At 37.7% G+C, this 15,024-nt stretch overlaps 1 protein-coding gene across 3 annotated transcripts in view; it reads right to left on the bottom strand.

Moving 5' to 3' along the window:
- Positions 1–15,024, bottom strand: part of CFTR (CF transmembrane conductance regulator) — a 187,469-nt gene that overhangs the window by 70,834 nt on the left and 101,611 nt on the right. For all 3 annotated transcript variants that reach the window (NM_001048009.1, XM_045041230.1, XR_006587667.1), the window contains 1 exon segment: positions 12,307–12,435. In NM_001048009.1, coding sequence (NP_001041474.1) covers positions 12,307–12,435 — 129 coding nt within the window.

Raw genomic sequence — 15,024 nt, 5'->3', positions numbered from 1 at the left:
TAAATAACCCAGAAAACCGCCAGAAGATTAGCAGAACGGAGTCCCTGGAGCCAAGCGCAGACGAGAGGCCCACGGAAGAAGACCCCTCCCGAAGCGGATCTCCGAAGGAAAAGCGAGCTGAGCCTGCCCCTCCCGCCCCTGTGCACCTTGCCAATCCACTCCAGCTAATACACCAGATCCCCTGCACCACAAGCCTGGCAGTGTGCAAGTAGCCCAGACGGGCCAGGCTACCCCACAGTGAATCCCGCCCCTAGGAGAGGGGAAGAGAAGGCACACGCCAGTCTGACTGTGGCCCCAGCAGTGGGCTGGGGGCAGACATCAGGTCTGACTGCAGCCTGCCCACCAACGCAAGTTATTCAAGACAGCACAGGGGAAGTGCCCCCCAGTCCCGCACCACTCCAGGGACTATCCAAAATGATGAAACAGAAAAATTCCCCTCAGAAAAATGTCCAGGAAATGACAACAGCTAACAAACTGATCAAAAATGATTTAAACAATATAACAGAAAGTGAATTTAGAATAATAGTCATAAAATTAATCGCTGGGTTTGAAAACAGTATAAAGGACAGCAGAGAATCTCTTGCTACACAGAACAAAGGACTAAGGAATAGCCAGGAGAGCTAAAAAATGCTTTCAACGAGTTGCAAAATAAAATGGAGACAACTACGGCTCGGATTGAAGAGGCAGAGGAGAGACTAGGTGAACTAGAAGATAAAATTATGGAAAAAGAAGAAGCTGAGAAAAAGAGAGATAAAAAAATCCAGGAGTATGAGAGGAAAATTAGAGAACTAAGTGATGCACTAAAGAGAAATAATATACGCATAATTGGTGTTCCAGAGGAGGAAAAGAGAGGAAAAGGTGCTGAAGGTGTACTTGAAGAAATAATAGCTGAGAACTTCCTGGATCTGGGGAAGGAAAAAGGCATTGAAATACAAGAGGCACAGAGAACTCCCTTCAGACATAACTTGAATCAATCTTCTGCACGACATATCATAGTGAAACTGGCAAAATACAAGGATAAAGAGAAATTTTTGAAAGCAGCTAGAGATAAACGTGCCCTAACATATAAAGGGAGACCTATAAGACTTGTGACTGATCTCTCTACTGAAACTTGGCAGGCCAGAAAGGAATGGCAGGAGATCTTCAATGTGTTGAACAGAAAAAATATGCAGCCGAGAATCCTTTATCCAGCAGGTCTGTCATTTAGAATAGAAGGAGAGATAAAGGTCTTCCCAAGCAAACAAAAACTGAAGGAATTCATCACCACTAAACCAGCCCTACAAGAGATCCTAAGGGGGATCCTGTGAGACAAAGTACCAGAGACATCGCTACAAGCATGAAATGTACAGACATCACAATGACTCTAAACCCATATCTTTCTATAATAACACTGAATGTAAATGGACTAAATGCGCCAACCAAAAGACACAGGGTATCAGAATAGATAAAAAAAACAAGACCCATCTATTTGCTGTCTACAAGAGACTCACTTCAGACATGAGGACACCTTCATTGAGAGTGAGGGGATGGAGAACTATTTACCATGCCACTGGAAGTCAAAAGAAAGCTGGAGTAGCTATACTTATATCAGACAAACTAGATTTTAAATTAAAGGCTGTCACAAGAGATGAAGAAGGGCATTATATAATAATCACAGGGTCTATCCATCAGGAAGAGCTAACAATTATAAATGTCTATGCACCAAATACAGGAGCCCCCAAATATATAAAACAATTACTCACAAACATAAGCAACCTTACTGATAAGAATGTGGTAATTGCAGGGGACTTTAACACTCCACTTACAACAATGGATAGATCATCTAGACACACGGTCAATAAAGAAACAAGGGCCCTGAATGAGACATTGGATCAGATGGACTTGACAGATATATTTAGAACTCTGCATCCCAAAGCAACAGAATATACTTTCTTCTCGAGTGCACATGGAACATACTCCATGATAGATCGCATACTGGGTCACAAAACAGCCCTTCATAAGTATACAAGAATTGAAATCATACCATGCATACTTTCAGACCACAATGCTATGAAGCTTGAAATCAACCACAGGAAAAAGTCTGGAAAACCTCCAAAAGCATGGAGGTTAAAGAACACCCTACTAAAGAATGAGTGGGTCAACCAGGCAATTAGACAAGAACTTAAAAAATATATGGAAACAAACGAAAATGAAAATACAACAATCCAAACACTTTGGGATGCAACGAAGGCAGTCCTGAGAGGAAAATACATTGCAATCCAGGCCTATCTCAAGAAATAAGAAAAATCCCCAGTACAAAATCTAACAGCACACCTAAAGGAAATAGAAGCAGAACAGCAAAGACAGCCTAAATCCAGCAGAAGAAGAGAAATAATAAAGATCAGAGCAGAAATAAACAATATAGAATCTAACAAAACTGTAGAGCAGATCAACGAAACCAAGAGTTCTTTTTTTGAAAAAATAAACAAAACTGATAAACCTCTAGCCAGGCTTCTCAAAAAGAAAAGGGAGATGACCCAAACAGATAAAATCATGAATGAAAATGGAATGATGACAACCAATCCCTCAGAGATACAAGCAATTATCAGGGAATACTATGAAAGATTATATGCCAACAAACTGGACAACCTGGAAGAAATGGACAAATTCCTAAACACCCACACTCTTCCAAAACTCAATCAGGAGGAAATAGAAAGCTTGAACAGACCCATAACCAGTGAAGAAATTGAATCAGTCATCAAAAATCTCCCAACAAATATGAGTCCAGGACCAGATGGCTTCCCAGGGGAGTTCTACCAGACGTTTAAAGCAGAGATAATACCAATCCTTCTCAAGCTACTCCAAAAAATAGAAGGGGAAGGAAAACTTCCAGACTCATTCTATGAAGCCAGTATTACTTCCATTTCTAAACCAGACAGAGACCCAGTAAAGAAAGAGAACTACAGGCCAATATCCCTGATGAATATGGATGCAAAAATTCTCAATAAGATACTAGCAAATCGAATTCAACAGCATATAAAAAGAATTATTCACCATGATCAAGTGGGATTCACTCCTAGGCTGCAGGGCTGGTTCAACATTCGCAAATCAATCAATGTGATTCCTCCCATTAATAAAAGAAAAGATAAGAACCATAGGATCCTGTCAATCGATGCAGAAAAGGCCTTTGACAAAATTCAGCACCCTTTCTTAATAAAAACCCTCGAGAAAGTCAGGATAGAAGGAACATACGTAATATCATAAAAGCCATTTATGAAAAGCCCACAGCTAACATCATCCTCAATGGGGAAAAACTGAGAGCTTTTTCCCTGAGATCAGGAACACGATAGGGATGTCCTCTCTCACCGCTGTTGTTTAACATAGTGTTGGAAGTGCCAGCATCAGCAATCAGACAACAAAAGGAAATCAAAGGCATCAAAATGGCAAAGATGAAGTTAAGCTTTCACTTTTTGCAGATGATATGATATTATACCTGGAAAATCCGATTGACTCCACCAGAAGTCTGCTAGAACTGATACATGAATTTAGCAAAGTTGCAGGATACAAAATCAATGTACAGAAATCAGTTGCATTCTTATACACTAATAATGAAGCAACAGAAAGACAAATAAAGAAACTGTTCCCATTCATGATTGCACCAAGAAGCATAAAATACCTAGGAATAAATCTAACCAAAGATGTAAAGGATCTGTATGCTGAAAACTATAGAAAGCTTATGAAGGAAATTGAAGAAGATATAAAGAAATGGAAAACCATTCTGTGCTCATGGATTGGAAGAATAAATATTGTTAAAATGTCAATACTAGCCAAAGCTATCTACACATTCAATGTAATCCCAATCAAAATTGCACCAGCATTCTTCTCGAAGCTAGAACAAGCAATCCTAAAATTCATATGGAACCACAAAAGGCCCCGAATAGCCAAAGTAATTTTGAAGAAGAAGACCAAAGCAGGAGGCATCACAATCCCAGACTTTAGCCTCTACTACAAAGCTGTAATCATCAAGACAGCATGGTATTGGCACAAAAACAGACACGTAGAGCAATGGAAGAGAATAGAAACCTCAGAACTAGACCCACAAACGTATGGCCAACTAATCTTTGACAAAGCAGGAAAGAATATCCAATGGAAAAAAGACAGTCTCTTTAACAAATGGTGCTGGGAGAACTGGACAGCAACATGCAGAAGATTGAAACTAGACCAGTTTCTCACACCATTCACAAAAATAAACTCAAAATGGATAAAGGACCTGAATGTGAGACAGGAAACTATCAAAACCCTAGAGGAGAAAGCAGGAAAAGGCCTCTCTGACCTCAGTCATAGAAATTTCTTACTTGACACATCCCCAAAGGCAAGGGAATTAAAAGCAAAAATGAACTACAGGGACCTTATGAAGATAAAAAGCTTCTGGACAGCAAAGGAAACAACCAACAAAACTAAAAGGCAACCAACAGAATGGGAAAAGATATTTGCAAATGACATATCAGAGAAAGGGCTAGTATCCAAAATCTGTAAAGAGCTCACCAAACTCCACACCCAAAAAACAAATAACCCAGTGAAGAAATAGGCAGAAAACATGAAGACACGCTTCTCTAAAGAAGACATCCGGATGGCCAACAGGCACATGAAAAGATGCTTAACGTCGCTCCTCATCAGGGAAATACAAATCAAAACCACACTCAGATATCACCTCACGCCAGTCAGAGGGGCCAAAATGAACAAATCAGGAGACTATAGATGCTGGCAACGATGTGGAGAAACGGGAACCCTCTTGCACTGTCGGTGGGAATGCAAACTGGTGCAGCCACTCTGGAAAACAGTGTGGAGGTTCCTCAAAAAATTAAAAATAGACCTACCCTATGACCCAGCAAGAGCACTGCTAGGAATTTCCCCAAGGGATACAGGAGTGCTGATGCATAGCGGCACTTGTACCCCAATGTTCATAGCAGCACTTTCAATAATAGCCAAATTTTGGAAAGAGCCTTAATGTACATCAACTGATGAATGGATAGAGAAATTGTGGCTTATATACACAATGGAGTACTACGTGGCAATGAGAAAGAATGAAATATGGTCTTTTGTAGCAACATGGATGGAACTAGAGAGTGTTATGCTAAGTGAAATAAGCCATACAGAGAAAGACAGATACCATATGTTTTCACTCTTATGTGGATCCTGAGAAACTTAACAGGAACCCATGGGGGAGGGGAAGGAAAAAAAAAAGAGGTTAGAGTGGAAGAGAGCCAAAGCATAAGAGACTATTAAAAACTGAGAACAAACTGAGGGCTGATGGGGGGTGGGAGGGAGGGGAGGGTGGGTGAGGGATATTGAGGAGGGCACCTGTTGGGATGAGCACTGGGTGTTGTATGGCAACCAATTTGACAATAAGCTTCATATACTGAAAAAAAAAATAAAGGAGTGTCAATGCTGCTGGCAATGCCAACATTCTCAAGAATATATCCCAGAAACAAATATTTTATCATATTTACTAATGAACTATAACCAAAACAATTTCCTAAAGAACTGGTCTCATCAGTGTAGTATTAATTTGTTTCCTGGCTTTTGTAAATAGAAACCACTAGTGGACAGAGACACAGAACTACCAACCCAAACTACTTTTGTTGACTGGAATAAAACCACGTCCAAGGATTTGATGTAATGACATTAGTACAGATATTTGGGGGCATATAGAAACAATTAATTAAGCAATTCTATTATTTAATTTCTAACATATTTCAAAGTTAAAAAGTTCATGCAGTTTATGATAGAGTGAGAGTCCTGGATCCTTAAAAGGTAAAAGCAAAAGGTCTTTTTTTTTTTTTTTTTTTTTTTTTAATTTTTCAGGGTATTAGGATGCCTGGGTGGCTCAGTTGGCTAAGTGTCTGACTTCAGCTCAGGTCACAATCTCTCAGTTCATGGGTTCAAGCCCCACATCGGACTCTGTGCTGACAGTTCAAAGCCTGGAGCCTGCTTCAAATCCTGTGTCTCCCTCCCTTTCTCTTCTCCCCCACTTGCTCTCTGTCTCTCTCTCACTCTCTCTTTCTATCACTCTCTCTCTCTTTCAAAAAGATGAATATAAAATGTTAACAAAAAATAAAAAAAATAATTTTCAGGGTTTTACACTTCATTCCATATCACATAGAAAACAGTACAGTCTAAATAAGCCCTGTCCAAAGGAATTTTCTATAATAATAAAAATGTTCTATATCTGCATTGTTCAATATTGTTTCCACTTACCATATAGGACAGTTGATCACTGCAAATGTAGCTAGTATGTATGACTGAGGAATTTAATTTTAAATTTTTTTTTATTTTACTTAATTTCATTTACATGGTCATACATTGCTGGTGGCTACTGTATTGGACAATGCATGCATAGATTATAATAACTATTAGTTACATAAGGGTGTACACAGAGTGTTTATTATATATCCATATTGGGTATCTAAAATCTGATGATGGAATTCTCTAAGGACAGCTCCGTGAATGACCAAGGCGATAATTCATGAACTGTGCAAATGATCCCAAGATGGAAAAGAAGTAGCCAGTATTTAGTAAATAGGTCAGAATCTAAATTATGTAGACAATTTGTCTACATGATTAAAAAACACCATGGAGTGTAGGGGTAGAACATTATAACATATACATATAGAAAAAGAAGCCAAATGCCTATATTTGAAATACTTATTTGCTAAATGAATTAGTAAACATCTAAGGAGACATGATAGATAAAGGTTGATTGTGTCTGTAGCAAAACTCTAACAGTATGGTTTCAAAAAGAAGATGCAATGTTAAGAGCAAGAACCTGTGAGGAACCCCACCATAACATAACATGGCCAGATACAAGTCTGATTTTTTACAACTAAAGAAAATAAGTGCAAAAGGGAAGAAAATTGCCAAGGGCGATGTAATAAGGCCAGGTATATAAAAGGCTAAAAAATTGTGAATACGACCAAACAAAGTATAATTCCAACATTCTACATGAAGAACTCCAGACTATTTCACTGCAGAATATCTGCAGAGGCCTTTAAATATGATTTAAGGTTCTCAACACTCTGGATGTTCCTACTGCATTTAAAATAAAACCTAAGCTCTTTACTATAGTCAATAGTCCCACAAATCTCATTCTTGTCTACTTTTCTAATATCATCACTTGCTACTCCCTTCCCTCTCCCACTCCCTCTCACCTCCCAGCTATGGGCCTCCTCTTAATTTCCACCATTGACCAAACTCTTCCAAGACCTTTGCATTTTTTTTAATATGAAATTTATTGTCAAATCGGTTTCCATACAACACCCAGTGTTCATCCCAACAGGTGCCCTCCTCAATGCCCATCACCCACTTTCCCCTCCTTCCTACCTTCCATCAACCCTCAGTTTATTCTCAGTTTTTAAGAGCCAAGACCTTTGCATTTCTCCAGTCTCTACATGTCTGACTCCTTATCTTTTAGGTGTCAAATAAATGTCATTTTCTCAGACAGCCCCCCTCGCTCATCACTGTTTATTTCCTTTCTGGTGCTTATCACATTCTGTGATTATTTCCATCCAAACACATTTATTGTCTATCTCCTCCCTCAGAATGTGTTTCATAAGAGCAGGAAAGAGCCATTTATTCTCTACCATTGTGTATCACCAGTGCCCAGTACAATACCTGGTAAACAGTAGGCACTCAATAAATCTGTATTTAATAAATAAAGGAATGGATGAATAAGAGGACACTTAAATAAAAACACAAATGTCAACAGAGAGAAAATTATAGACAACACATTTGAAAAAGCAGATGACGTGTCATGTTATGTAAAGTTAAAACCAAATCAACTCATTCTACAAGTTTTTACATACACATAACTCAGAGCTACCTCCTAAGTCATGAAATGAGATCTGTGTGTAAGTGAATGCCTATTAAACTACTACTGGTATTTTGAGTTTTTACCAATGGAGCACAACATTATAAGTATTGTGTTAACATTATAAACATAAGTGCATTCGTGTATTCCACCTGTATGTTCCATTTTGTTCTTCACTACACACATATACACAGAATTATGCCTGACATATTACAAGAACTCCAAATATATGTGTTGAATAAGTAAATGGCTGAATGAATGGCAGGCAGTAATAGTAAAGTGACACCTTGTCATGACTTAATATATAGATTTCAATGCTTCGCAGATCAAATCATGCCCTAAAACACAGACCCATGCTAAGTAAAGCTGCTTTGAAAGGATGATTATTAATCATTTATAGCAGAAGTATTATGGAAGTATAATGCATGTCCACTTCACTAGGAATGTAAATCCAGTCAGGGCTTCTTTCTTAACAAAGAGAAGATAAATCATAAAGAAATAGGATACAGCAGTACTCTGACACATTTATTAAAAATTACAGAATGAGGGGCACCGGGGTGACTCAATTAGTTAAGCGTCTGACTCTTGATTTCAACTCAGGTCTCAATGTCAGGATTTGTGAGTTTGAGCCCCGTATCTGGCTATGCACTGTCAGCTTGGGATTCTGTGCTTGGGATTCTCTCTCTCCCTCTCTCTCTCTGCCCCTCCCCCTGCTTGCACTCTCTGTCTCAAAAGTAAAATAAATATTTTTTACAAAATTACAGAATGAAAACACTAAACATAGGATCTTGAAATACTCCAATCAACAATCCCCTCTGGTTGTTGTAAGAAGCAGGAAACTGTCTCCTACTCTATTATTTGCATTTCTTCTCTAACTACTCAGTAAATGCACTGCTAAGCAGAAGCACTAGAAAGACCAACATAATAGAAATTTTATAGCCAATATCCTTGAACTTATCTAAGAACTTAGAGAAAATAGTGCTCTGTAGTAGAAAAAATGGTATTAAAAATAAAAAGGTAGACTGACTCCCTTATCAAAATAACATATTAATGATATATAGTAACGAACTGAATAAATCAACAAGTCTTTTTCAGTTTAGCACTCTGAATAAAAATGGGAAGCATATTGAACCAACCCGATAAAATCACAAAATCTAAATTGAAGTATCGTGCCTCTGAAAACTAAAAATGGATAAATCACTGTCATTAAGGAAGAAATATCTTAACCTTCTTCAGGTTTTCTGATCATGATGAACTAAAAGAACTAAACTATCTTCCTGGATTAGCATCTGTACCATGATGAATACTAATGAGATACGTCAATATTAACGAGAAAAGGGCACACTGGTGTTAAGAAGCTTAGTCTAGAAGAAAAAGTGTAAATTTTGATTCAAAGAAGTTGACAGAATTCTGAACATTAGTGAATGACTTATGTAGCTATATAACTGTGCACATAATTAAAACAATTGCTATTTGTCTACTATCACCAAGGTTTTATTATTCAAAATTTTGAGAGCCAGTTCATTGACAATGGTCCCAGGACACTGGCCAAAAAGTCTCATCACATTATATTATTTCTTGCCCAGAAAATGGCATTATCAATTTTTTTTCCCATCTAAAAGATATTTTTTTGCAATAACTGTGGGAGCTCCACTAATAATTTATATCGTCTTGCAATTTAGTTTCTAGCTTGAAGACAAAAGACCACTATCTTCGTGATTAAGTGAGCTAGTAATAATATACACATGTGCAGCAGCTCAGAGCTCAACCACTAATTAGTTAATTAATTATACACTATTTTGAAAGGTACATAAGTTCAATTCCATGGAGCTGCATAGGACAAAGGTCCTACACATTAAAATAAATCATCACCACATTCAGATAGGCCCATTTTTTTCTTATGTAACATGTAACTCTATAAACTGAGGACAATTAAGAATGTGACCTTTAGATGCAGAGGTTTAAATCATCAACAGTCATGAAAGGCTGGTTTGAGATTAAATGTGGCACGGGAATAGGTTTCATTCACATTAAGGTTGGTCATTTGCATGACTGGCAGAGATTAATGAGGTAAATATAAAATACATTTCAAAGCAAATTTTATTACTCTTGTAATAAATAATACACTTATGTGAGAGTGCCAAATTACCCAACTCGATATTTTTGGAGTATAAAGTATATTATATAGTATATTATATATATATTTGGAGTATTTTAAAGTATAAAAGGGATTATTGAACTTTCATTATATCTTGTTATAGACTTGTTTACCTCAGACTATCTTGAGCTTAATAATAATGGTATGACATTAAGGATATTAATGAGAACAGCAACTAGCATTGGTCACTATATGCCAAGCCCTACATTAAATGCTTTATAACCATGATGTCTCAACTCAAGAAAGGACCTGGGAAGCTGGTACTATATAACTCTATAAACTGAGGACAATTAGGAATGTGACCTTTAGATGAAGAGGTTTAAATCATCAACAGTCATGAAAGGCTGGTTTGAGATTAAATGTGGCATGCCACATTTTGCAGTTGCCATTTTGTAGATGAGGAAATTGAGGCTCAGTGTTGCTAACTACCTTGCTCCGTTTCATAGTGTTAACACAAGGTCACAGCCAAGTCAGTGTGACGCCATAGTTGGTATTGTACTATACTGCAACTCACATCAAGCTTCCATTTGGTTTATTAATTTAAATGATGGGGCAAAAAAAGAGATACCACCACAACTTAAAGATCAAATGGAAACTGATGGTTTACAGATGAAATAGTATGCACAACTTTTTGTTATATACCTTAAGATATTTAACACTATCTTACCTGATCAGGGAGAAGTGATGATATTTTATGTAGACCCCTTCACTGAGGTTAGAAATATCCCAACAATAGGAAAAAACATGTAGCTGTAAGATTGGGTTTCAACTACATGTACATTTATACTGCCTCAGGAGAGGCGGCTCTTCACCTGAGTCACTCCTTCCCTGAAGACAGTATGGGCCTGTATGTTAGATTTAGTTTGTATATTAGGGCACAGTCTGTGGTGTTCCCTGAAATAAATATCTAGAGTAAGCAGTCATTCACAGGCTGAATCCAATCCACATGCGTGTTTTGTTGGGCCCATGTAGTGTTTCATTAGTTTGTTTTTATTTAATCAACTACCCACATTTAAAAATAGGAAAATTTTACAGAAAAAAACCCTGGATTTCCATCTTATCTCAGTAAACAAAGACTTAGCAAAAATGATCTTAAATTCCCTCTTGATAAGTCCTTTGCTGGTGCTGGGTTTCAGTTGGCCCCAGTAGACAACTGGAGGGTACATGCTTTCCATTCAGCCTCAAAGCCACTTCGCCCACAGACATTCTCTGCCAGGCCCCTTTTGGCATTTAGGTGGCTGTTCCTCGTTTAGAGAGAAGCCTCATCCACCATCCAGCTTTGAGAACTTCTTATGTCCTCATGGGATTGTACTTGCAGCCTACTGTGCTGTTTGCACTTTCCTCCCTTGTTCTTTTAATGTGGTGCTGTGAAGGACAGCAGGGGTGGGCAAAGAGACCAAGATAGTGGTGCTGAATACAGACAAATTCTGTAAGCAAGAGGGCGATCTGGATCTCTGAAAGGATTGTTTCATATGGTTACTAAGCCACTAATACACATTTCATTCTGTGAAGACAAAGTCATTTAAAGGCGGTGATTCATCACTTGCATATTCAAAAATGCAATATCTAGAGTCAAATGAATTTAAAACTGAGTACAGAATAATTTTCACTGTTTAATTTCAATCCATATAATGTATATAAATCCATTCTTCTTTTTGTAGGTTTTGAACCTCTCTACTAAAAGCTCTTCATATATAAAGAGCATATATACAATATATGGAAAGAGAGATAATCCTAGCACATATAAAGAGCATATATAAAATATGCTATGTATGAAAGAGTAAAATGGCAATAGAAGAATTATATGAATCTATACATATAATTATGTAATTTAAAATTACAAATATATTGGGGTGCCTGGGTGGCTCAGTCAGTTAAGCATCCAACTTCAGCTCAGGTCACGATCGTCCATGTGTTCGAGCCCCATGTCAGGCTCTGTGCTGACAACTCAGAGCCTGGAGCCTGCTTTGTATTCTCTCTCTCTCTCTCTCTCTCCCTCTCTCAGAGCCTGGAGGCTGCTTTGTATTCTGTCTCTCTCTCTCTCTCTCTCTCTCTCTCTCTCTCTCTCAGAGCCTGGAGCCTGCTTTGTATTCTGTGTCTCTCTCTCTCTCTCTCTCTCTGCCCTTCCCTTCCTCACACTCTCTCTCAAGACTAAATAAGCAAACAAAATTTAAAATTACAAATATACATATATATTTATGTGTGTATGTGTATGTGTGTGCGTATCTATGTATATACCCTTCCAAACTATTCTTAATGTAACTTTAAATCACAGTAATATTTTACAACAGAAAATTCTTACCTCAGCCAGAAAAACAACTAAGCACCAAATTAGCACAAAAATTAAGCTCTTATGGACAGTAACATATCGAAGGTATGTGTTCCATGTTGTCACTGGTGGTATGCTCTCAACATCGTCAAAAAAGCACTCCTAAAAAAAAGAATCATGGTTACTACAAGGAGACAACACCGTTTCACACGACCATCGTGGTTTTATTTTGAATCTTGGAAATAAAGGAATACTAGTATTCCTAGGTAAACAAATTTCAACAAATATAAACCACTATGAATGACATGTGTGATGTCACTCTATAACCAGTATAATGTCCACTGAAGCAGCACAGCTTTTTGAAAAATGAGAAATGCTGTAAGCTTTCAAAATTCTAGAAGTATATCACTGATTATACAACTGTACCAGCTTCAGACAATTTCACCATTTTAATGTTTAACAGTGTCACACCTTTTATCAAATTCATTGCACCATCAAACTGAATTTTCCTAGAACTCTTCTTGATTTAACTTATTTCTTCAGGGCTCCACGGACAAACAGTTTGGAATTTTGTTGGCTATAGAAGTTTGCTAATAGACATGAAGGCCAGCTGATGTTTGAAGGTTCCTCTCTCTTTCCAGATATGACTTTTTTTTTAATGTTTATTTATTCTTGAGACAGAGAGAGAGAGAGAGAGAGAGAGAGAGAGAGAGAGAGCGAGCGAGCAGGAGTGTGAGTGGGGGAGGGGCAGAGAGAGGGAGACACAGAATCCAAAGCAGGCTCTAGGCTCTGAGGTGTCAGCACAGAGCCCGATGTGGGGCTCGAACTCATGAACCATGAGATCATGACCTGAGCCAAAGTCAGATGCTTAACTGACTAAGCCACCCAAGCGCCCCATGACTTGTTATATAATTCTAATCTTCAGTATATTTCCCTGAAAATCTTTTTTTTAATATTTTTTCAATGTTTGTTTATTTTTGAGAGAGTGAGAGAATGCGTGAGCACCTGCAAACACATATGAGCAGGAGAGGGCAGAGAGAGAGGGATTTAGAAAATCCCAAGCGGGCTCTGTGCTGACAGCAGAGAGCCCGATGTAAGGCTCAAACCCACAAACTGTGAGATAATGACCTGAGCCAAAGTCAGATGCTTAGCCGACTGAGCCGCTCAGGTGCCCCTCCCTGAAAGTTTTTATTTGTCCTTTGGTAAATGCATTTCGAAAATTTGAGAAAGAGCAGTTCCAGATAGTCCCAAAGGAAAAGATACTTTGTTTCTTTTGAAGTCAACAAAATTCATAAGAGAATCCCCAGGAACTCTAAAAGGGGTTCCTATGAAATCGGAACATAGCAAACTAATTAGATGTAAAGACTTTTCAGGGGTATAGCTCAGTGGTAGAGCATTTGACTAAGATGTAAAGATTTTTGGAAGCAAATAAACCTGGATTTAAATCTAAGCTCCACTATTGACTTCCTGGGAGCTGTCTGAGTTTAGGCAGCGGGACTTCTCTAAACTTTAGGGGTTTTTTAATCTGTAAATGAAGATATGTACTTTCTAGGGTAGTGGGGTGACTGACATTAGGAGTGATCAGTAAGTAGTAACTATTATCAAGGCATCTGGGAGGTTCAGTCAGTTAAGCATCTGGACTCTTGATTTCAGCTCAGGTCCTGATCTCAGGGTCCTGAGAATGAACCCTGCTTCAGGCTCTACACTGACAATGCAGAACCTGCTTGGGGTTCTCTCTCTCTTCCTCTCCCTCTGCCCCTCCCCTGCTCATGCACATGCACATACGTGCTCTCTCTCTCTCTCTCTCTCTCTCTCTCTCTCAAAATAAATAAACTTTTTTTTAAAAGGAACTATTATCAGTTGCAGAGATCATTCTTTACAACTAAATTTATAGGCTTACATTTGAGAAATTCATTCAGATTGATATGAAACCATACAGAAAAACTATCCCTTAGAAAACCTTTGTAAAATTACAGAAATACTGAAAGTATGTATTTTAGATATCACCTTTGCTGTTGTCTCATTTTACAGAAGAGGAAAAATTGGTCCAAAGATGTGAACTGACTTGTACCCTAACCAAAATCATACTACTCTTAAATGATCTATGTACTAAATATGGCAATTCATTAAAATGCTGCCTGATTCATCCAAGGCACTTGAGGAATTTTTCTAATAAAACCCAAAACACAATAAACAAAACCCCTCCTCTTGTATATTGCTTCCTATTTGAAGAATAAAAGCATTTTATTCTTTAAAACGTAATATAAAAGGCTTTCTACCTGAAGGTTGGCATAGTATATGTTGAGTTTCATAAACCTTCTTTAAGAGAAATCTGTCCAGAGAACAAACTTTAAAGCAAATTTAAAAGATAAAAGAAAGCCCACTCTAAATTAAGGTAAGACTGACGTATAAGCCAGAATGTGAGTTAGTCCTGTCAAGAGACTAGATGCTTACATACCTTACATAGACTACTTGCATATGAAATACTTCTTGGCCTCTAAATAACTGAAGCTATTATTTGTTTATATATTTATTTATACTCCACTTCTTTCCACAGAGATTTTAAGGTAGTAACAAAGCAGATTCATTATAATTTATAATTTTTCTAATTGATTACTGGCCTAGTAAAGGACCCAATACTAGCCCTTACGTTATTTTTTATAGGAAGAGATACATCCATGGCCAAAGGAAATAGTTCATTCTTGTACATTTTGAAGTTGCTTATATAATTTATGGATTCTGGACTTTCTG

This window comes from Felis catus, chromosome A2 (genome assembly GCF_018350175.1).
Source record: "Felis catus isolate Fca126 chromosome A2, F.catus_Fca126_mat1.0, whole genome shotgun sequence".
Classification (NCBI taxonomy): Eukaryota; Metazoa; Chordata; class Mammalia; order Carnivora; family Felidae; genus Felis; species Felis catus.
Note: the sequence above shows the minus strand (reverse complement) of the source record. Positions and strands in the feature narration are given on the sequence as shown.